Raw genomic sequence first — 23,715 nt, forward strand, 5'->3', positions numbered from 1 at the left:
AAAAAAGGTTTATGGATGAAGTAATCGGAGTGACAAATGATTACGGTTGCGGAAACCGGAGAAAGTCGGGAATGGGACAATAGAAGGAAAACTGAGAATGATAAGTGATCCTTCAAATTGGCCTTAGGCGAAGATATATAGTGACAAGTGAATTTTGTAACTGCTCAAATCTTTATTGACAATGACTGCTGACCTTGGAGTTGTTACAAGTGATTTCTTATATCTTATTGACAAGTGATTTCTTAGTTATTGTGACCCCGACCCGAGGCTTGGTGTACATAGCAAGAACCCGCTCAAACTGACGAGATTCGTAATGAATGGAAATTATTTACATATAGCCATCAGACCATATGGATGATGGTAAGCAAGCAAACAAAAGCGCTTAGCAAACTCAAATGCACCTGTGTAAGAAATAAGATATTTTTAAGTTTTGAACTCCTAATTTCTGACGACACTTAAAATAAACTTCAGCAACTTGCGCATCAGCGATGACAACATCATAACCGAGCACATGGATTGGGACACATCAACTAAAATGGGTCAATCACGTTTATTAGAAGTGGACAATAGAGTGGTTGTACCAGCCAAAACTCATCTACGTATTATTGTAACACCTGCTGATGTACCTCATAGTTGGGCTGTACCTTCCTTTGGTGTCAAATGTGATGCTGTACCTGGTCGTTTAAATCAGATCTCTATTTCGGTACAACGAGAAGGGGTTTACTATGGTCAGTGCAGTGAGAAGTGTTAAACAAATATCAAGTACATAACATAAAAGTACAAAGCATGATTATTAATTAATCATCTATCTATTATCCTAAATTTTACATAATCGGATTAGGAAGGTTGGGGTTTGGTGGCATAGCCCCAAGGGATATACACGAGGGAGTCAAAAATTTAATTTTAAGAAAGATGAGTTATTTTTATAAACAAAATAAATGAAAAGATAAAACCTATCATTAAATCATATATAAAGATGTAGAAATAAACGGAACACCTAAGTCATTGTGTTTAAATTTCCTAAAAGAATTCTAAGGTTTAATTAATTAATAACTTTTTGAAATGTTAATATTCAACTGACAAATGTCGATATTGTTAATCTTAAATATTATGTCTCGGGTTCAAATTCGATATCTTACAGTTGTGTCTTTTATTGGTCAGTTTGATAATCGAATGTCTTTTATTGATTGAATTGATCTTTAAATGTTTCTTCTATTAGTTAGTTTGATCTATAAAATTATTAGTAAAAAGACACAACTAAAATGAAGATGTTTTTGTAGTCTGGATATAATTAGTACCACAGTAAGAGTCTTGTATATTTAGGACTAATTTTAACTCTCTTTTAAACCTTATGATTAATTCTCCTTAATTATTTTGTAAATAATGTAGTATGGAGCTCTTAGAAGGAAAATTGGTGGAACATACAAGGACTTTTTCAAATCTTATGTTGAAGGTATAATTAATGCTTTATTCTAGTAGTATTTTATCTTTTATTCAAAGCAATAAGAAATTAGGATTTTCCTTGAATAGCCAACATTTTTCATTTTCTTATTTTTGTAATGGATTTTTCTGTACTGAGCAGTGGATGGGGCATATGTTGAAGAGGGTGGGGTAGACAAAACGTGCAAGGTTTGCAAAAAGGACACGAAGGGTGAAAAGCAAGGCAAGTGGACCAAAACTGGCAACTTCTTTACTAGACTGTACTCTTAATGAAACATCATTTGACATGGTATTGTAGTGGATGGAGAAGAGACGTTTACTCATTATCATTTCAATACAAAAAGTAAAAAATTTAGTATAATTTCCTCTTCGGCCAAATGATTTATTGTAATCTTAACCATACAAATTAATTATTTGTCCTAAATTTTAAAATTGGATTAAAAGAGAGAAGCCTACAATCGCTTCTACCAAATAAATGAAAATTTTATGAAAAAACTCACGGATAATCGGAGATTCCTATATACTTTGCTTACTTCATGATATATTACAAATAAAAGGGTCGTAATAGTAAATTTATCTTTTGATACACTGCAAAAAAAATTCTGGTTTATTTATGAATTGGTTAGATACATACTTATTGTTTTATATTTGGATTTGATTTTTAACCGGTTTTTTATTATAACAACTTTCTCTTATTTGTTTCTTCACAAATTATTATAACAACTTTCTCCATTTTTGCACACTATTATAACAACTCCCTTCTATTTTTTTTATCAAATAAATAAAGATCGATGAATATAATAATAATAATAATAATAATAATAATAATAATAATAATAATAATAATAATCAAACATAATTTCTTTTTTTTTATTGTATTTTTTTCTTTTATTTTCATATATTTTTATTTTATTTTATGTATATAATTTTTTATTATTAAAATTATTATTCTTTTTATTATTATTTTAATTTTCATTTTATTAATATTATTATTCTTTTTATTCCTAATTTAATTTTAATTATTTTTAATTATAACAATTTTTAATAATAATAAAAATAAAAATAATTAATAATTATTATTATTATTTATTAATGTATTATTATTATTTATTAATGTAGTATTATTATTAGAATCAAAGGTTTTTAGTAAAAATAAAATAAAATAAAAACATTCACTCTCTTTTGGATAAATATGAACTCCAAATCACATTACTTTCATATCTCTGTCAAATCTTAAAAATTGGGCATACCATATTTGTTTTCCCATAAATTAAGGAGCAAACAAAGATAACCATATGAATAAGAAATCACTTTTATAAAATCATATTACAAGTTCACATAGTATATAATATGATATAATAAAAAATGGTGTGTATGGTGCAGAAGAAAACGGAAAGAGAGATTTAATTTAAAACATACTCTAAAACCCACTCAGACAAAGAATGTATGGAAATGGAATACCTGTTGTACACCACTGCCACCTTATTCTATAATAACTTTTTTTTTTAAATTTACCTTCCAGTATTAATTTAAAACTTGATGGTTAGGAGAGTGGTGATTTAGTAGTTGTTATATTAAAACTATGTGTTTTAATTTTTTAATAGTTGGTAGTTACGAGAATGACAAAGAATTTTATAAAAGTTAATAAGCTCCATTAGAATTGTGGCTTGGCAGAGTGAGCTCATTCGCTTTGGTCTTCTCTGGAAGATCTATTCAACGAAATACGTTTAATAATAATACGTTAACCTCAATTCTTATATAATTTGTTGTACATAATACGAACATATCATTTCACACATATTTAATGAAATATGTTTAATAATAATAAAAATGTATTGTATTAGAAAAGTGGACTTGTAAACACACAAATATTTGTCTTTCTGTTAGCATGTTATAATTTTCTTTTATCATTTTTTCTTGGACTTGAAAGTGAAATAAATTACTTGTATGCTTGTCATTAATTTAACATTCTTACTCATCATATCTACAAGTAGGTTTGTGCATGGTTAGTTTTTTAAAAAAACCAAATCACATTCATTTTAAAACCAATATATAGATTTAGATATATAACAAAATTTATTATTTGGTTTAAGATCGGTTATAAAACCAATTGTAAAATTAGTTATGATTAAATAACTAATTTTTAATTAAGCAACTGATTTTGTAAAATTTAATTTTAAAATCAGTTTTAATTTTTTTTTCGAGAAATAATCTTTTCTTAAAATTTTCCGATAAATGTTTTTTTTGAATTTTTTCGATAAAAAAATAATTTATAATTTTTTTAATTCGAGAAGAAAAAAAACAATTTTATTCGATAAAATTTTTTAAAACTTTTCTCACCAAATTTTTTATTTTTGATATTTTATCAAAAGAAAATCTCAAAATTAACAAAATATTGGGAGATGTTTGTGGGAGATGTTTAATATGGAATTGACTGATTTTTTTTTTCTTCCCTTTTTTCAGGTTCTTGGGTGCCATGGACCTTTGGCCAATCGTGAGGCTGGGAGAGCTTTCTTGCCGATGTCTGCTTAGATTTATGAATGAATGTTTCTATTTGAATTTTGTGTATCCAACTGTCTTTCCAAGATGTCTGTATGGGGTATGAGAGATACAAACTTGATGTATGGAACGTTTAATTGTATATTGTCATGGTTGAAACAATATATTATAAAATAAACTATTTCATGTTTTGTGTAAATTGTTTTTAATATAGTAAGGTGAATTTTATCCTATGGGACATGTCACATGTGAAAAGTGGGAAAGACAACTACCAACTAATTAATCCTAAAAAAAATTGGACACACAAAACATTTGAGGAATTGATCCAAAAATTGAGGAATTGACACACAAAACAAAGCTAAATATTTGTATAATAAATACTAATCAATACGTCGCATCAATGTGGTTAGCCACAACAGTTAGTGGCATCCACAAAAGTTAGTTGCATTTAAAATTATGATTGAAACTATAGCTGCAAATTGAAACCGTGTTTTTCACATGATGTATATTTTTCGGCTTTATAATTTTCAATACATGCATTAGCAAACGAGAAAGACACGTATCCACTAAACAACTTCATATCGATTAGTAAAATTATGGTGATTGCTCTACAACTCCTCAGAAAAGATGATTGTTACAAAAAATTAGCTTTCAAAAGAGTGTTATTTAGCTAAAAATACATTGTCGGAAGCATACTTCTATTTGACATTCCATGAGCAAATTGACCCAATTTAACTGAATTTGATATTTGCTATCTCTTTTGATTACTCTGTTTCAGTTTTATTAGACTTAGTTAGTTAGGTTTATTAGTGAGTTAGTTTAGCCTTTCTTCAAATCTATTTTGATTGATATGTGATTCCCATTGTATATAGAAGGGGTTTACATTTATCGTTGTAACTAGTTTTCTGGTTTTATGAATAATACGAGGTGTATTCAGTATTTGCTTCTCTTTGTTTGTTGCACTTTCCACAAAAAATAGTTCATGCTGCAACCACCATGATACATGTGACAATAGCTCTAATGCTCAAAGTGGACAAATGCAATTGCATCACCAACCATTATGGATGTGCAAAAAATCTGGTTATGAAGTCAAAATTCATAATTAGATTCAACCACGAGTTTGGTGATGCCTATATTATAGTTATAATCTAATTTAGTTTGTCACATGTATCAAACAACAGATAACTATGCAACAAATAATATTATAGTTATAATCTAATCTGGTTGGTTTGTCATCAACCAGATTTTATAGTTATAATCTAAGCAACGGATAATATTTTTTGCTTCATCTCTAATTTCGATAACAACCACGAGTTTTCAATAGAAATTTCATCATTTTCATGACCATAACAAACTTTTATCTTTTCACAAAAAACTTATTTTCTAAAAAATATATTTGCATTTTTTTATAAAATAAAGTTAATATCTTTTACATACAATTTAAAGATGTTTTTTTTTCTCTCATTAACACAACAAAAAAAATTGTTGCTTCTTCTCTAATTTAGATGACAACCACGAATTTTCAGTAGAAATTTCATCATTTTCATGACCTTAACAAACTTTTATCTTTTCACAAAAAACAAAAAACTTATTTTCTAAAAAATATATTTGCATTTTTTTTATAAAATAAAGTTAATATCTTTAGTTTTAAAATAATACATTAAAACATAACTCATTTTTAATTACTTTATTTTGTACAAATGAGTCTTTTTATTCATCTTAAATTTTTCCTTTATGTTTTCCTTTTGACATCTTATATAAGTTTAACTATTTTTTTTATATTTATATAAATATTATACATTATATTTTGTCAATAATTCATCCTGTTGTAAATCATTTATTAATTTTTCGTATTTTTTGTTTTCTCTTTTATTTGAGAATGAAGGTCAAATTTGGAGAATGTTGTTGGTTGTAGTGTAATACGGTGTATAAATTGTAATTTACATACATTTATTATTTATTGAATTATATGGTGAGGATATGTTTAAGGTAACGAAAAATAATATATGTTCAAACTTACTCGTAGTTTTATCATCGCAGTTTCATAATGAATCAAATTCTTAAAATTAACAAGTTATATCAAATATTTCGTATATAATGTCAAATTTTCGAATTAATTAAAAACAATTAACTATAACGAAATATTTGTTAAAACCAGTTGTATTAGTTGCTATGAAAATCGGTTATAGTGTATGATTGTTCGGTAGTTAACTATGATTGTTCGGTAGTTTACTGAGAACCGAGTGCTCTGGTTTGTGATTACACTCAAAGTCTAGACGAACGAATGCTCGTTCGACTTCTGGAAGTTTCTCAAGCTTTATCTGTAGAGTCTCTCCAATTTCATGTGCTTCTTTTAAGGGTAATTCTTCTGGAAGTTCAATGTCTACCTGAGCAAAATCAGACCCAAATCACGAGGCATAAGATCTTTTTTATTTTACATCCTTATCTCTCGCAAATTCTCAAGTGTACTTTACATGAACATTAGTATGAGAGGTTTGTAAGACTAAATCCACATAAAAGAAAATTATCTTATCTTCGCCATGAGAAGATATGTACTTACAATGACATTCAAAGCTAACTAAGGAAGAGAAACTGACTTTGTCACAAGTATGTTCAAAATGTAATATGGGTATCCAAGTGTTATTATATACACAAGAATAGCTAGAAGAATAAGAGAAAGCTAACTAGATTCTGTAAGTAAATTTCTTTTATAGCAATAAGAACAGAGTTTGAGAGTATTTTGTAAATTATAAGTTTTATAAGTAATATTTTATGTATTATAAATATAGTTATCTTATAATATTACTTTATTGATTTGTAAATTATGATTAGGAAAATTAAAATGAAAAAAAATCTTGTTTATCACAATCATCTAATTTAATTCTTAAAATATTTTGTAAAATTCGTATGATAACTTATTATATAGGATAATTGTTTGACTCATTGTACTTTGAATGTTCAATTTATTTTCAACATATAATGGTACTACTTGTATTTATTTGATGAAATAAAATGTAAAATACAAACTAAAAAATAAGATGTAAACATTTAAAAATATGATTAACTATTTAATATTTTTTATTTTAAAAAAATGTTAATGTTAAATTATATTGTAGCGTAGTCTAAATTTATTTGTTTTATTAGTATGGTGTTTTAATTGCGAGCATGAGAAGTTGTTTTAAAAAAAAAATTATTGAATATATTTCATCAAGAGTTTGAAATTTATTTTATTAAAGATTTACATATATACTTTAAATTAATTTTAAGTATTTAAAAGTTTTAACTAATTGTTTGTGCAATTGAATTATAGTTACGTTGATATGTACCAAAAATAAATTCTATTAAAAATAATTTAATTTTATGCAATACTTAATTTTTTATTTATTTTTTAACATTTAAATTATCATTATAATAAGGAAAATTAAAATAAAAAATAGCATTCAATTATAAATATATAATTTAATTGATAAAAGTTTAGTGTTAACATATTTTTTCAGAATACATATATAGTAAGCTTTTATTCATTATATTTTTTTAATATATTCATATATATTATAATTGGGAGTAACTTTTTAAATAATTTTTTATATATTCGTATTTTATGATTATTTTTAATAAATTTGTGTATTTTCTGTCAAATAGAATATATATTTTTATTTTATAAAATATTACTAAAAAAAATAGTTTTACATAAATTGAAAGTAATTATAAATGAATTGAGATTATATTGTAATAGTAAGATCATTAGTAAGCTCCCCAAAAAAAAGTTAAGTGCAAAAACCAAAAAGAAATGCTAAATTCTGCGACCCATTAGAATAAGATCATTTCATATTTGATGGAACACAAAGGATAGATGAATTCAGTCTGTGTGAACTTTTGCTAAAACAACATAACATACTATTACTATTACAGTTAATCTCATTATTGAACAGAAAAGCCTTCTATTTCTAGATTAAATGTATGCATCTACTATAAGTTTGGACAGTATTTGTTCATTAAAGCACAGTGAAAGTTTAGATGTAATTAGATTGGCAACTTCTTCCGGTGAAGATGTAATTGTTAGTATTAAAACTCCTTCATTCTTTATCTAATGTATTGATCTTGTATGTGTGTATATTATCCTGTATTTGCAATTATAGTATTCTACTACAAATTTTTGTTACAGTTCATTATACATCTAACCAGTAAAATATCCGTGCATTCACAGCTACCTAGAATCCTGTTGCGAGATACTTTGGACTAAAGCGTGGACAAGTTGTGAGGATTATCCGGAAGAGTGAGACTGCAGGCAGATATGTTATATACCGATTTGTCGTATAAGGATTTTGTTGAGATCATCAGCCATATACTACTTTTGCAATGTTTTACCTACTAATATTTCTGCAAAGCATGCATAGTGATTGTATAACTTTCATTTTATTTAATGTATTACAATGACAAAACAACATGACATAAGTTGTTATGGTTGGTAATTTCAGTCATTTATATTGTACTTTATATTGACCTCTAAATTCTTTTGCTAAGATGACATATGTTTTTATGTGTAGTATCTGTTCTTATCGGTTTAGTTTAATATATGATATGTTAGTCCACAATTTTTAAATTTATTTTTTGAGAGAGAGTTCTCAACAATAGCTTGTTATTAGGCCTTTTGGGTGTTTCTTTTACGTTGCAATATTACATAATCTAATTTTGGGTTGCTTAATAAACACGGTAAACCTGTTTTTCCAAAAAAACACAGTAAACCACTTTGTTTTGGCATTTAAAATTTAAATTTACTTCTCAACATTTCTTACTCTGATAGTTATTTATTATAGCTGCTTCTCTTAGCTTATATTTCTAATGGGAAAGTAATTCACTAACTATAAAAAAAAGTTCCATAAAAAACGTTATAAGCATTTACTGAGTAGAAAAATCGAGCAATTACTTGTCGCAGTTGCAGCAAAAAGAGTGATTAGATTACATTGTATTTTGATGTTTCAATAAAAGTTTGAGTTTTTTTGTAAACTTATTATTGTGAAGTCATTCTAATTTTGTACATGGAGATTATTTATAGCTAATCATAAAAAAATGAGCATAATTTCTCTAGGTGCTTAGATATTCATGCAGCAGATAATATAAAATCTATAAAATGAATCGGCTTCTCTAAAGTAAAAAAGAAAATGCTTATTACATGAGTGGTTATAATAAAAAATAAGATAAAGTAAAATTGTTTTGATACAAGTTATAAGCAAATTAGATGATAAGAACATCTACTGAATAAGAGTAAAATAAGCAAATCAGATGATACAACTTATAATGGCAATGAAGGGTATTTTATGTTGGAGACAGACTAAAGCATCAACAACACTTTAAATGCTAAAGTTTTAAATTGTGGTCATGTTATCGTTTGTGGTTGTGTCACAATCTTTGATATTATGGAGGATTGCAGTCAAAATGCAGGTTCAATTGCGGCTACAGAGACATAAGAAACCATAGCATCAAAGATTGAAATGTTAATCTCTACTTTCTTTATTGTTACAAGTTCGTTTAATAGGAAGGAAAAGCATGAAAGAGAATGTTTAAAACATAAGCTCCATAGATGAAAGAAAGTGTAGAATCCTTACATCAATTGATGAACCAGCTGTTGCATAAAAGTCCCATATCGGAGACTCAAGAAAGAAACTGGTTGCATGTCAGAAATAAAATGCCTATCAATGCAAGGTACAAATCATACCTTTCTCGGCCTTTAGGCTAAGATCAAGTGTAGTATCTGTTCTTATCAGTTTAATATCTGATATGTGGGTCACCGGCTCACACGATATTAAATTTATTTCTTGAAGGGGAGAGCCCTAACAATAGCTTGCTATTGGATCTCTCATGTGTTGCCTTTGCGTTGCACTATTGTATTGGCTTGGCGCACCCTACCAAACCAAGTTCAATTATTTTGTTAGTTTTTATTCTTACATAATTTTTAATAATCTACATTATAGACATTTGTTGGGTGATGAAAAATCTAACAACATTATCTCTTGGTTTTTTTTAAAAAAAGTTATGAAGAGTCAAGAATATTACATTTCATAAAATTTTCTCAACATTTTTAATTTTCAATTTTACTTTGTATTTATGTTGGTGGCTGGAATGGCTTTTGGTTATTGATTTTTCTTTTTAAATGTAACAGATAAAAGATGGAAATTAACTAGAGAGAATGCATTTTTTAAAATATTGGAAAGTGAAAACAATGTTTTGACTTTTGACATTTTTCAGAGTATATTTTTAAAATGAATTTTCGAAAACTTCTATAATTTCTTCTCTAATGATTATTTTATGGGTGGAAATGAAAACAAGAATCAACTGGAAAAAAAATGGGCCCCTAGTTTTGTTTTTTTAGTTTATAGACGGAAAATTATTTCAAAAGTTATTGTAACAAGAACTACATCAAACTGATGAAGGGAAGACACAATGGAAATAGCATTTGAGATAATCTAATTCCCTCTTCACTTTTCTTTAATGAAGGAATACATGAAGCAATCAGTGGTGATTATCTTGTCTCTGCTGAATCCATACATGGTGCTTTTCTGCTTCTTTTAAAGATTTGACTAATTGATCAACTTTACATGAAACCAAGCACCAAGCACCAAGCACCTAGCCAATATTTTTGTCTAATGCAGCCCAACTTGAGTGCTTCATGGTTGCTTCAAAGAGCGATGTCAGCGAAGCAACAGACTGATGTTCCTGAAGATTTTATCAATGAACTTCTTTATGCCAATTTTAGTTGTATGCAGGTAGTCAATCTCACTCATCACTTGAAGTAGTTGCGTCTATGTCATATTTCGCAGAATTTTGTTAAAAGTGTGGCGCTATTGCGTAGTGGAATTTGAACAAATCTCCATTATTCTGTGATACGCTATTTAGTATAAAATGTTGTCAAATAGTAGCGTTATAGCACAATTAAGTAATGGAATTTGAACAAGCAATTATTTTCTGCGATCTACAATTGACAACATTGATTTCGCATTTGCAGAGGCTTGGGGATCCAGTGCTACGACCATTTCTGCAGGTTGATTTCTTAGCTCCTTCGGGATATATTTTTTGTGTGTATTAGATATACTTTCTTTGTGATTCCTTTAATGAGGATCAAAACCAGTATTTTAACACTGAAATAATGACTGTCTTGTGAAATATTCAAATATTTATTGCAGGATGTTGTACAGTTTGGAGCACTTTCCAAGACACTAGGCTTGGTTATGTTAACAAGGCCTCAAATACTCCCTTCCATATTCAAACAGGTGATGCATGAACTTAGCATTTACTTTTTAGTTTAACAACTATGCACAATTATGCTTCATAGTTCATAGTTGCTCAAAAAAAATCTTGTGGCCAAAGTTTTAAAATTTTGCAACTTGTCCATCAATTCTTGCCTTGTAGCGCCTTTAAAAAAGTATGCGGCATAATTAATTAGTGATTAGTGAAGCAACCTTTTTCTATATAAGAGATTAAGAAGTTGATCTTGATCCAGGTTGGTGTTCCTGTACTACTTGATTGGTCCAGACATTTTCTGATGCTTGGTTACTACACCTTTCTCGCAACCTTTGCTGATCCTATTGTCAGGTAAATAGTCTTTTCATTTCAAAGTTCTGTTTGAATCATTTACTTTTCTGTATATTATTTTGTTTTTGAACAGTGCATGTAAAGTCCAATAATATTATTTCTCTTATGCTCTCATATGTTGCATTCATTGAAAGGTCATTTTTAAATACACTACCATCCAAGACGAGTTTTCGGTGGAAACAACATCTCGAGGCGTGGAAATATGGTGCTGGCCTTGATTATAAGCTATAGAAACTACTTTTACACATGATTCATATTCAGATCAACATAGAAAGTAGAGATGATTAAGTGGACTTATTGATTGTTATGGCATTGGTTGGTACTTTTTCTTCCTCAAGATTTATGTTTCATTTCATTTGTTCATGTAAGGGGGAAAAGTATACAAACCCCTATGTTTTTCATTCACAAAACTTGAACTTGAAACTTGCTTAACTGGAACCAAATCCATTCGTGTAGCAACATGCATTGGTTTTATTGGCAAGAATCAAGTTCTTAGCATTTGTTTAACTCGTTCGTAGTTGATGTCAGACTAATCACAAACACTTGAACGACAACAATTTCGTTCATAAATTGAACAATGACTCTGAACACCTTGAAGATATCATTATCACTACTAATCTTAATCATCATCATAAAAATAATTGAAAACATGGTTTTGATAACTCACTTCATTTCATTAGTGTGCTCAAGTTTGCGGCTCCCTTTGATGTTAGATTCTGCATCAGCAGTCTCATAAAGGAGAGACTTATCATCTGGAACTTGTAGCCCAAGTTTGTTAAATGATTAAGATTATTTTTATGAAGATATCACCAGGCACTTGAAGTCGGTACCATTGACTACCAATAAAGAAAAATATAATCGCGATGACCATCGCAACTCCAGCCACTCCATAATTGTGACTCAATTGCGGCCATATTTGCTCACATTTTACTAGAATATCAAGATTAGTGGCTAAACTTTCAACACGATTATATGTTCTAACATTATGATTTTATTTTTCCATTCCTATTTGTCTCTATGGTCAAGAAACAAATTGAATAATCATGTATTTTTGTGGTGCATATTAATTTCAATAATGATGCCTTCTTATTCTACCTTTTCAATCATGGCAAAAGACCTTGACAATTTTCATTTGGTTAAGTTTTTTATTTTCTTTTTTACCCTCTCTCTCTTTTTTATATTGTTTTTGTTGTATTGATAATAAAGTGGCTTTTGGATTCCACATATGTGAAAAGGTTTTGCTATCATATTGTTGGCTTATATTTTAGGTGTTTGTAGTTTGTAATATTATTATCATAACATATATTCTGCAGCTAGAAATTTTTTAATTTGATTTATTATATCTATTAAAATGTTATCACAAACCAATGTTAATCGGGAAGATTTTGGGTGTTTTTACGTGATTTATGTAAATTTGACTACATACATGAAAGAGATGTGGTTGAACCGAACCGCATGTAAATGAACCTCTTTTGGACAATGCATGAATTGACTAACCATACTCACAACATATGCAATACCCATTTCAAATTTGGATAAGAGTGCTCGTAGGTTTACAGATTGTTTTCCTTGTTTCCTTGAATAAAATTGTAGTGTATTTTTGTTGAGATATAAAAATGCCTTTTTTGCAATGTGCCACCTCGATTCCCAGAAAGTACTTCAGCTTTCCAACAGTTTCCATTTCAAACTCCTTAGCTAAACACTGACTCAATACTTGTTGCTCCCTCCAGTCATTATGATGTCATCCACATATACTAAAAAAACTATTACTCCCCCTTATGGAGTGTTTGATGAGATCTCCTTGACTTTGCTTGTAGCCCAAAGATGCCATAACTGTAGTGAACCTTGAAATCGATGTCCAAGGGGACTATTTCAGGCTATATAAAGCCTTTTTCAACCTTGAAGCATGCTGAAATTTCCAAGATTGTCTGCATTTTGAATGCCTCCACTTAAAACATAGCTGATTTCCACCTGCAAATTCTGTTGAAGTATACTACTACTTTTCTTGATCAAATATGGCCGCAATTGAGTCACAATTGTGGCTACCATAAAAATCTTTGACAAATTTACTATATGTATCACAAACAAGTCCACCACGTGTAGAATTACCAAAAGAAACTCTAAAAGAACCGTCCACATTTACTTTAAACCATCCTTGTGGGATTTGTGCCATGCAATAGCTACTTTCTGATTAGTTGAGGTTTTTGCTAAAGAAGAACTTTATCAATTGATTGAGCTTGATTGAGAATTTGAGAAAACACTAAACTACTGTGATCCTTCCAAATCTCATACTCACCACACCAAAGAAAAAACTTCAATAACATTGAACTTGACCAATGTCATTGCTAGACAAATTCCAATCTAACCAATTATATATACCAAAACTAAAAAACTTACTGTAGTGATCCAATTCAATCAGATCATTCAAAAAATCATTAACATCATCACAATATCTTAACATATACATAATGGTTTCTAGGCATTCACGAAAACAAGGACAAAGATTATCCGTGGAAATCCCTCTAGAATATCTTTCGTCATTTCTAAGTATATCATGAGCCAAATTTCAAAGAAAAACTCTATACTGATTAGGGGTATTTCAACTCCAAAGATTCTCAAATATAGGATCATATGATAAGTGGTATTTTGTCGAGAATAGGAAAGCTCGTAAACATTTTTTAAAAGTAAAATGACCATTTGTAGTAAGATTCCAACAAATAGTATCACATCTTCTTGTAGAGGGGTTTAATAGAAACAATCTTGTCACAAATCTTCCTTGGCACATACCTCTGAATTTTGTCCCGATTCCATCTACCTTCTAAAGCATAATTAAATACTGAAAAATCAGAGTCCCCAATAGGTATAACCCATAATAAATGTGATTGAAGGTTATTAAAGCCTCTAAACCAAGTGTCCTTCCAAAATCTTGTATCATGACCATCTTGAATTACCCATGTGATATTTTCTTGACATCTTCCTAAACATTTACAATAGTCTTCGAAGTAGAGGAGTAGACAAAAATAAAATTCACATAAGGGATACCTTTAGAAGAACTGCAAACATATTTGACTCTCATAATCTTTACCAATAATTTATCTACATAAGCTATAAGACGCCAAACTAATTTCATCATGTAGGTCTTATTTAACACCCTCGTACATTTGAAATCCAACTCTCCCTTACATTTAGGATGACAATTCTTTTCAAACAAAATCTACTTTATGTTGATTCATAGTAGTTTCCTAAATAAAATATCTCCAAATCTTTTCTGTTACATCACATAAGTCATAGAAATTTAAATTTGGTGTGATTGAATAACATATCATAAGAGTAGTGTTTCTAATATTTGAATATAGATTGTATAATGGGATCTATAGTATTTCACATATATCTGAAAACATATTTCTGCTCTTATATTCTATTGTTTCGATTTTCGAGCTTGTAAGAAATTCACCAGACTCCCGTCTAAAGTTTTATTTCTTTCGATTTTACGCCTTATAATGGTCGCTTGGAGCCTCACATACTCAAAAGCATTGTAGATTATGCTATTTCACACATTGTTCAGCAATTAGGACTTAGTATAAATGGTGACATTGCACAAACTCCGCCTAGCTTATTTTCACGTCACACTTTAACATTTCTTACGCTTTCCATTTACCCTGATCGAGGTAATAAAACATCGTTTCCAAAATGTCTCGATTTGGCGGCGTTAATTAAGCTATGTACTCCGAGTCTTTGCACATTTGTTTTTAGTGGTATTCCTTATCAAAGACTCTTTGGGAGCAACATTTCTTCTCTTAAGCATGTAGGCATTGATGCAGAAGTAACTTCTAGTTTAAAGGCGGTTTACATCCCGAGATAAGCATTAGCTTACGACATGTAAAAAATAATTGTGTGCATCTATTATACATAATCATATATAGGACCATCTTGAAATACTATCTAGCTTAAATTCATTTAAAGATAACATGAAATAGTTAAGGTGCATAAATTCAATTTATTTTACTTACAGTTTTTTAATGATTTCATGGTTATTTATAAGATTATCTCAATCTTAGTTCAAGGGTCCTGCCCCTATCTGAACATTATTTATAAAACTTAAAGTGGAGCTTCTGGTACATATGTAAATGCACGAGTCTCTGTTGGTAGCATAATTCTCTATATGATTCAATTGACTTCATGCATTTTACATGCAAACAAAGCGACCTCTTTAGGTCTCAAATTATAATTTTAATTTAGCTAATAGTATTTAATCTATTAGACATCATTGTATTAATTTCACTTCCTACCTTTTCTACTAATTAATTTAGTAAAATATAATCAATCATATAAATGCATATAATATTTTTCTTTTGTATTGTTTAATAGTGTATAAACTAATTAGGTCTAAAAGACCTTTGATTTTGTTATCGGTGGTTTTTAAAAATCTTCACTTGAAATTTTGCTTTAGGCCTACAAATCCTTCTCTTATGTTGCTTACTTCACACTTTCAAATTTACAAGAGATTCACCAAATTCATGTCTAGGGGTTTATCCCTTTGCGATTCTTCTATCTCGCTGCAGGCTCTCGATTTCAAGCGTGATAAGGAGCCTCACATGCTCAAAAGGATTGTCAATTATGCTATTTCGCACGATGTCCAACAATTAGGACTTCGTGTCAATGGTGACATTGCATTAATTCCGCCTAGCACGTTTTCATGTCAGACTTTAACACATCTTAAGCTTTCTATTTACTCTCGTAGAGGTAATGAAACACTGTTTCCTAAATCTCTCAATTTACCGGCGTTTCCTAACAGGTTGCTCATTTCTGATTGTACTGCGAAGGGTGCACAAACCCTTTGCATATCAAGTATAACGCTTGTCAATTTAACTATATATGATGAATTAGAGGAGTTTTACCTAATTGAGCTATGTACTCCAACTCTTTGTACTTTAGCTTTTAATGGTATTCTGCTGATAAGTGGAACTCAAAATTGAAATATTCCCTGCGTGCGAAACAAGTAAACTGATTTCTAACTGTTTCAGATAGTTATAAGTTAGTTATAACTGCCTTCCTATTAGAACCGTCTTCATCCATACCTGATGTAATAGATTCACGTTCAGCAGAAGTTGACTTAATAGATTGCTCAATGCATCCTCTTAGAGCAAGATGTTTATAACTGGTTTGTTTTCTTGTTTCCTTCTGTTTCTGTGGATACATTACTTGTATGCATCTTGAATTAGTTTTTCCAATGAACTAAAACATGTCCTTATAAATTTATTGAGAAATTTTTTTAGTGCATAAATTCATTTTAATTTGTGTGTATAGTTATTAATGATTTCAGTCATTTATAACATTATCTCCATTTTTTTCTTTTTCAATAAGTGCTTATTGAAACATTTATACAAAGTAATTTATAGTGTTCTATTCTTTATTGCCGATCATATGATTTGCTTATAATGTTATTATCTTTATGAATATGGACCTATGGTATTCAAAAATTGCACCATTGTGCTGGTGCTCCATGTGAGTTCATGTTGCCCCACTTGAACTGTACTTCTGAAACTTAAATTGAAGTTTCAGACTTTCTGGTACATTTGTAAATACAAATTAAGGAGTCTGTAGGTAGCATATTTCTCTCTAATTCATTTGATTTCTTGCTTCTTACATGAGCTACATTTGACATACAGGAACCTCATTGAGCCTTATAATCTTTCAGTTACAAGCATGATTTCAGTTGCGAAAGTTTGGTAATGAGTGGCAATTACTGATTAGAAAGTGTAGAGAAGCTCTGCTGTTCTGACCTAACTGTACTTAATATGCAATATTGATGTTGGTTGAAGTGCCAAATTTTGTTTATGTATTTATATATGTTATTTGATGATCTTCCTTTAGCTGTGGGGCTTGTGTTGATAAAATTTGTTGCATTGTCTGACTTTGATAAATTCATTAAGATCAAAACTTTGGTAATTGATACGATATGATGTGCCATACAAAGGATGGACCACTAATTTGAACTTTACCGTAAACGGAAGAGTCTTGTTAAAATGGAAGGATGGACCACATAATCCTTCCAACGTGTTCATATGATTGTTATTATTCTCTCGTCGAAACAAAACTATTTACTATTTATAGATAAAAGAATAATGTTTAATATTTCAATTAAAAAATTATTTGTTGTTTTATGTTATTAATTTTTTAAAAAATATTATCAATTTAAAGTTTCTACATCTGTTATTCTTCTACTCAAGTCACGTTGTATAGAAGCTTCATACTCAAAATATTGGAATTTAGATTTGTATTTCTTTGACAAAATTAGAATGAAATGAATACCAAACGTCAAAATCATTTTTATATTTTTTTAAAAATATTTTGAAAAAGAAAAATTTAAATTTGACAACACAATAAAATATTTATTAAAACATTTTTAACACTAAATATAATTTATAAATTTTGTTTGTAGGATGATAATCACTAGGGATTTTTAATACTAAATATATGAATTAGTTGCAATTACGTTCTACAAAATATTTTACATATTCTCAAATGTGTGTTTGTCAACTCATATATAATAATTACTCAAATAAACTCACTTGAAAAAATACTCTCCAAACAAAATGAATAAATTATAGTATTTTTGAAATTTTAAAATCTTATTAACAATATTGTTAATATGTTAAAGTCCATATATATTATATTATTTTTGAAATTTTAAAATCTTACTCACAATACTACTAATATGTTAAAGTCTATATATTCTGTGCAACGTGCAGGTTATATTCTAGTTAATATATTAAACAAGAGGTATATATCTAATGAGAAATTATGAATAACAAATTAGTTCTCGAAACTGTGGATATCACTTAAATTAATTCATTAATTATATGAATTAATTAATATATTTTTAAAATTATAAAATATTAATTAAATTAATCTCTCTGTAAATTTTGTTGTTAAAGATTATAACGTAATACATACTTATTCAAGTTGATTCACATAATTATCATTACATAAATTTACCTATACAATTTGACTAATAATTTTTAAGTTATTATTTTTTTTAGAAGTCAAAGGCCTTTAGAAAAATGTGTTTTATAAGCATAATTAAGGGCTTGGCTTAGACCAACCCTGCAAACTATAATATATTTTAGTTTTATGAAGCAGTAGTATTATTTCTTAAAACATATTTACACAATTAGGCTCCATATATTCCGGTGCTCTTGTTGTCCAACACATGCTAACGAATCTATTACATTTTATGCTTAATGAAATTATTTATCTTTTTCTTATAGTACCTTAACTATTTCAAAGTTTAAAACGAAAGAAAAAAAAACGTTTTCTTGATTAATGAAGAACATTTCCAAGGTCATGAAGAATTAGTGCTCCCAAAAACTGTACAGCAGTGGAATACTAAATATATGAATTAGTTGCAATTACGTTCTACAAAATATTTTACATATTCTCAAATGTGTGTTTGTCAACTCATATATAATAATTACTCAAATAAACTCACTTGAAAAAATACTCTCCAAACAAAATGAATAAATTATAGTATTTTTGAAATTTTAAAATCTTATTAACAATATTGTTAATATGTTAAAGTCCATATATATTATATTATTTTTGAAATTTTAAAATCTTACTCACAATACTACTAATATGTTAAAGTCTATATATTCTGTGCAACGTGCAGGTTATATTCTAGTTAATATATTAAACAAGAGGTATATATCTAATGAGAAATTATGAATAACAAATTAGTTCTCGAAACTGTGGATATCACTTAAATTAATTCATTAATTATATGAATTAATTAATATATTTTTAAAATTATAAAATATTAATTAAATTAATCTCTCTGTAAATTTTGTTGTTAAAGATTATAACGTAATACATACTTATTCAAGTTGATTCACATAATTATCATTACATAAATTTACCTATACAATTTGACTAATAATTTTTAAGTTATTATTTTTTTTAGAAGTCAAAGGCCTTTAGAAAAATGTGTTTTATAAGCATAATTAAGGGCTTGGCTTAGACCAACCCTGCAAACTATAATATATTTTAGTTTTATGAAGCAGTAGTATTATTTCTTAAAACATATTTACACAATTAGGCTCCATATATTCCGGTGCTCTTGTTGTCCAACACATGCTAACGAATCTATTACATTTTATGCTTAATGAAATTATTTATCTTTTTCTTATAGTACCTTAACTATTTCAAAGTTTAAAACGAAAGAAAAAAAAACGTTTTCTTGATTAATGAAGAACATTTCCAAGGTCATGAAGAATTAGTGCTCCCAAAAACTGTACAGCAGTGGATTTGATCTTAAGATATACAAATATATGGATCCCCGTTGTAGATGATTATACAACAACAACTTTATGCAAATGAAATACCAAAAAATAGGAGAAACACAGAAAATAAATGCCAAAAAGATATATCAAAGCCTCAATCATTCTTTTTCTCATTATAAGATGCCAAAATCAAATGAAACTGATTACTTGCTCCTAAATAATAAATCCATTGAAAGTCCAATTGTTGATGGCTTGAACGGTCGCATAAATTTCCATGATGACGCCGCCATCTGGGACTCTTCTTTTTTAGTTTTGGTCCTTTGGTGATGTCCTCCTGTACCATCGTGACTTCTAGCAGTTCCAGAAGGTTTTATGTTGAATATCCCTGAACTAAAGGATGTGTTGGGAGCGCCAAATGAAACCGGTCCTTTACTTGATGCATCTTGTGGATATCCAACAGCTCCATCTTGATGAGGTGGTGGAAATTTCTCACTCTTGCTTTTCGCATTTGCATGGGTCACAACTCTCCACCTCTGAAATTCAGTAACAAAAACACGTGTAATGTTTGCTCAAGGCAGAATATAAAACTATTGTAGTGAATAGCTCGATTCACCATGACAGCATCATCAAGTCAAACAAAATTTCTCACGAAGTTCAATGTCTTTTAAATCAAAAGAAAACAAAAATAAATAAATAAATAAATAAATAAATCACCAAAATATAATATTTTAAAATGTCAGGGTAGACATGATCAGAGAATCCCAAGTAAAAAATGCCGAAGAATCTAAGTCTCAAGTTCCAGACAACAGTATGATTTGTAAATACTGCTAAATCTCACTATATGAAAGTGTGTGACATGCTAGAACTTGGGCTGAAGGAACAGAAAATTAAAATTAACTACATTTGTGACATATGTAGACGTGTAGTAATAAAAAGTAAGTTCAAGTATGAGTATATTAACAGACAAACATAACTACATGTTTGACTTACATCTAAGTTTGTTTGGATCTCTGCATTGGCTTCTGGGATCGGGATGGCCCGACCACGCTCGCGTGGTCTTACTCTTTTGGCACCATCGACTGCATTAGCTTTTCCATTTAGTGCTTTTTGCCTGAGAATGAAATGAAAAACATCTGAGCAACTAGACAGAGTTAGTCAAAAAGTTAAATATGAAAAAAGAATAAGACGACCTTCTAGCTTCTTCATCTCTCATTTTTACATCCAATTCTTTGCTAGGAGGATACTTTGGCAAACTCGACGGTTCACAAGCATAGGGCTCAGTGGCAAAAAACTGCAGATACCAAACAGATGTGAAATGTGTTTTATCTCAATTCTCAAATATAAGGTTAATCCACAGGGATCACTTACTTCACTATTAAGAGCAGCCAAGGCAGTGCCACGGCCATCAGGATCTATTGAAAGAAGAGTTTCAATTAGAGGTAGCGAGGATGGAGGGAAATCCTTGAATGTTTCTGAGATACAACGTTTATATGGCTGCTGTGGCTTAAAGATTGTAGCATTTGGCAATCTATACTTCCTCCAATATTCATCAGCTGGAGAGCCACACAATTTAAAAATCTTGTGCAGCTGTTCAACCTAGCCCCAAGAAACCCAAAAATTAGTCATACATCATCCTGAAAATATGCATTTCAAGAGCAAAAATAAAAGGCATCTCAATGCAGATAAAGGAAATTTGTGAAGGTTAAACTGCAACCTAAAAATTGTTGCAACAGAAACTGAATATCATAGCAACTGCCCTATACGAATTGGTTCTCATCTTCTGTTATTTCCTTTTCATCTGTCTCTCTTTAACATGTTTTCTTTATTTTATTTGATAAGCTACAACTGGATGACGAGATAGTGCCATCAACAAACAAACTAAAAGTTAATGACACAGTCCAACACACAAACTAAAAGTCGATGACACGGCCCAATACAAGCCCCTACCTTATGCCACTATGTTGGTGTCTAAGAGAACTTTCCAATTAAATGGTACGAGAAAAATAACGTTACCTACACACAAGACCTCAAAAGTGATCCTGCTTAAGGAACAAGATGAACCACAAGCAAACTACTGAATCAATTACTTGAAATATTTTGAAAACAGGTCAAGAGCAGTACCTCCGTTCGGCCGGGCATGATTGGCTTCCCAGCAAGCAGCTCTGCCAAGATGCAACCAGCACTCCAAAGGTCAATACCTACACCATAAACTGTAGCCCCAAGAAGAAGCTCAGGGGGTCGATACCAAAGTGTCACAACTCTGCTTGTCATGCTTTGCTTTTGCGTTGGATCAAAGAAAGTTGCCAGTCCAAAATCTGCAATTTTAAGGATTCCTTCATTGTCAATAAGCAGATTGGAACCCTTGATATCACGGTGCAATACGCCTCGACTGTGGCAATGCTCAAGACCAGAAAGTAATTGCTTCATAAAGCATTTGACCTGTCATAGAGAAAATACTGAGAGACAATTTAGCCTTTCAGTATGGATTTTCCTTAACATTTTATGATTTTATCATAATACGACCAAGTCTTTCTTCCGTATAGCTACACTGTTAATTAAAAAAGCTCTGCTGTTTCACATGACTCCACAAAAAACTAAATCTAAAAATCTCCATGAAACAAGTAATAAGCCTTGTATCTAACATTTATATTGCAGTTGTAAGACATGTAATGCCACCCTCCCTATGTAGTGTGCAAACGCTGTTTTCCATTTTAAGTAGGGGCACACTAAAAAAGAAAAAAAAAATCATACCAACCAAATAATCTACCAGGCTTCTCAACGCTCACAAAGTATTAATATTGTTTGAAATATAAATTAAAAGTCTACTAAAGTAAAATTATTTCCATATAAGAGCAGAAAGCTAAAAAAATCCCAATTTCAAGTAATAACCTCACTTTCAGCAGATATATAAATATATAAAGGAAGTTCAAAGCAATATCATAAAGGTAATTAAAAAAAATATATCATACTACAACGCTTTATTTTTTACGAATAAATCATATGAGAAGTTTGGTTGGACAATATAGATTTATGAAATAAATGGAAAACTAAATATGGTTAGAATAGTGAAGGGGACCCAACATCCTCTAGAAACGCCTAGGAGCAAGATCAAAAGCCTACACTCTAGTAAGAAAATTAATGCTAAATAAATCAAACAACTTTATGTTTTAAACGCATTAAGGAAACAAAATCAATAAATTACAACCTCTCTTATACCCAAATTAGATCATCGCCATATAAAAAAATAAAAAATAAAAAATTGCATTTAATAAGGATCAAACACCAGCATAAAATTATAGTACCTGAGATTCTGTGAACTTAACACCTTGACCAGCTGAAAGCCCTGCAAGATCATGTTCCATATACTCAAATACCAAGTAAAGACTACATGACATTCTAGAAGTAACCAATCCTTCAAGCTTTAAAACATTGGGATGATCAAGCTTCCTCAAAACAAGTATCTCTCTTGCCATGAACTTCACACTCTCTGGCTCCAAATTATCAAATCTAACTTTTTTCAAAGCCACAATCTTCCCTGTAACAAGGTCTCTAGCTTTATACACATTACTATAAGTTCCCTGTCCAATCTGTCACAACAACACAGAAATAGCAATTATTCCAAAATTTCATTTTTCATTTTTTAAGTTAAACAAAAAAAATGCATCGGTTAATGAAGCACCTTAGCAAGCTTTTCAAAAGTGTTGGCGCGACGAGGAGTCCAATCACCGATTGCTTCACCGGCGACGGCCATCAACCAAGACGGCCAACCTTGTTGATTCACAGCACACGGATCGAGCATAGGTTTCCGACGCTCCAGCGCCGGAAGAGTCTTTGGAAAATCTCCGGTGTGTCGATTCGTTTGTCTCTCCCGAACCCTAACTGCATTAATACCTCCATCGGAAGA

At 29.8% G+C, this 23,715-nt stretch overlaps 3 protein-coding genes and 1 non-coding gene across 4 annotated transcripts in view; 3 read left to right on the forward strand and 1 right to left on the reverse strand.

The window, feature by feature from the left end:
• Positions 1–9,651: 9,651 nt before the first annotated feature.
• LOC113786850 (U2 spliceosomal RNA) lies at positions 9,652–9,846 on the forward strand. The gene has a single exon (XR_003473158.1). It is a non-coding gene; the product is annotated as a U2 spliceosomal RNA (small nuclear RNA).
• A 419-nt stretch (positions 9,847–10,265) lies between these two features.
• LOC101513280 (uncharacterized) lies at positions 10,266–11,866 on the forward strand. The gene is made up of 5 exons (XM_027334485.2): positions 10,266–10,703; positions 10,943–10,978; positions 11,121–11,207; positions 11,438–11,529; positions 11,664–11,866. The coding sequence occupies exons 1-5, from the start codon at positions 10,536–10,538 to the stop codon at positions 11,758–11,760; spliced, it is 480 nt and encodes a 159-aa protein (XP_027190286.1). The 5' UTR covers positions 10,266–10,535; the 3' UTR covers positions 11,761–11,866.
• Positions 11,867–16,046: 4,180 nt separating this feature from the next.
• LOC140920542 (uncharacterized) lies at positions 16,047–16,505 on the forward strand. The gene has a single exon (XM_073368853.1). It carries the CDS (start codon positions 16,047–16,049, stop codon positions 16,503–16,505), a length of 459 nt encoding a protein of 152 aa, XP_073224954.1.
• Positions 16,506–19,808: 3,303 nt separating this feature from the next.
• The window catches only part of LOC101512741 (probable serine/threonine-protein kinase At1g54610), a 4,303-nt gene continuing 396 nt past the window's right edge, over positions 19,809–23,715 (reverse strand). Inside the window, exons 2-8 of the mRNA XM_073369110.1 lie at positions 23,491–23,711; positions 23,114–23,398; positions 21,933–22,250; positions 21,180–21,407; positions 21,002–21,102; positions 20,802–20,922; positions 19,809–20,344 (exon numbers count right to left, since the gene is read on the reverse strand). Coding sequence (XP_073225211.1) covers positions 20,015–20,344; positions 20,802–20,922; positions 21,002–21,102; positions 21,180–21,407; positions 21,933–22,250; positions 23,114–23,398; positions 23,491–23,711 — 1,604 coding nt within the window. The 3' untranslated portion in view covers positions 19,809–20,014. The remainder of the gene's footprint in view (positions 20,345–20,801; positions 20,923–21,001; positions 21,103–21,179; positions 21,408–21,932; positions 22,251–23,113; positions 23,399–23,490; positions 23,712–23,715) is intronic.

This window comes from Cicer arietinum, chromosome 5 (genome assembly GCF_000331145.2).
Source record: "Cicer arietinum cultivar CDC Frontier isolate Library 1 chromosome 5, Cicar.CDCFrontier_v2.0, whole genome shotgun sequence".
Taxonomy (NCBI): Eukaryota; Viridiplantae; Streptophyta; class Magnoliopsida; order Fabales; family Fabaceae; genus Cicer; species Cicer arietinum.

Coding starts and splice junctions, on each gene's coding strand:
- LOC101513280 (XM_027334485.2), top strand. CDS start 10,536: ATGAAACCAAGCACCAAGCACCAAGCACCTAGCCAATATTTTTGTCTA. Junction 10,704..10,942: donor CCAATTTTAGTTGTATGCAG/GTAGTCAATCTC, acceptor TCGCATTTGCAG/AGGCTTGGGGATCCAGTGCT. Junction 10,979..11,120: donor TGCTACGACCATTTCTGCAG/GTTGATTTCTTA, acceptor TATTTATTGCAG/GATGTTGTACAGTTTGGAGC.
- LOC140920542 (XM_073368853.1), top strand. CDS start 16,047: ATGTCTAGGGGTTTATCCCTTTGCGATTCTTCTATCTCGCTGCAGGCT.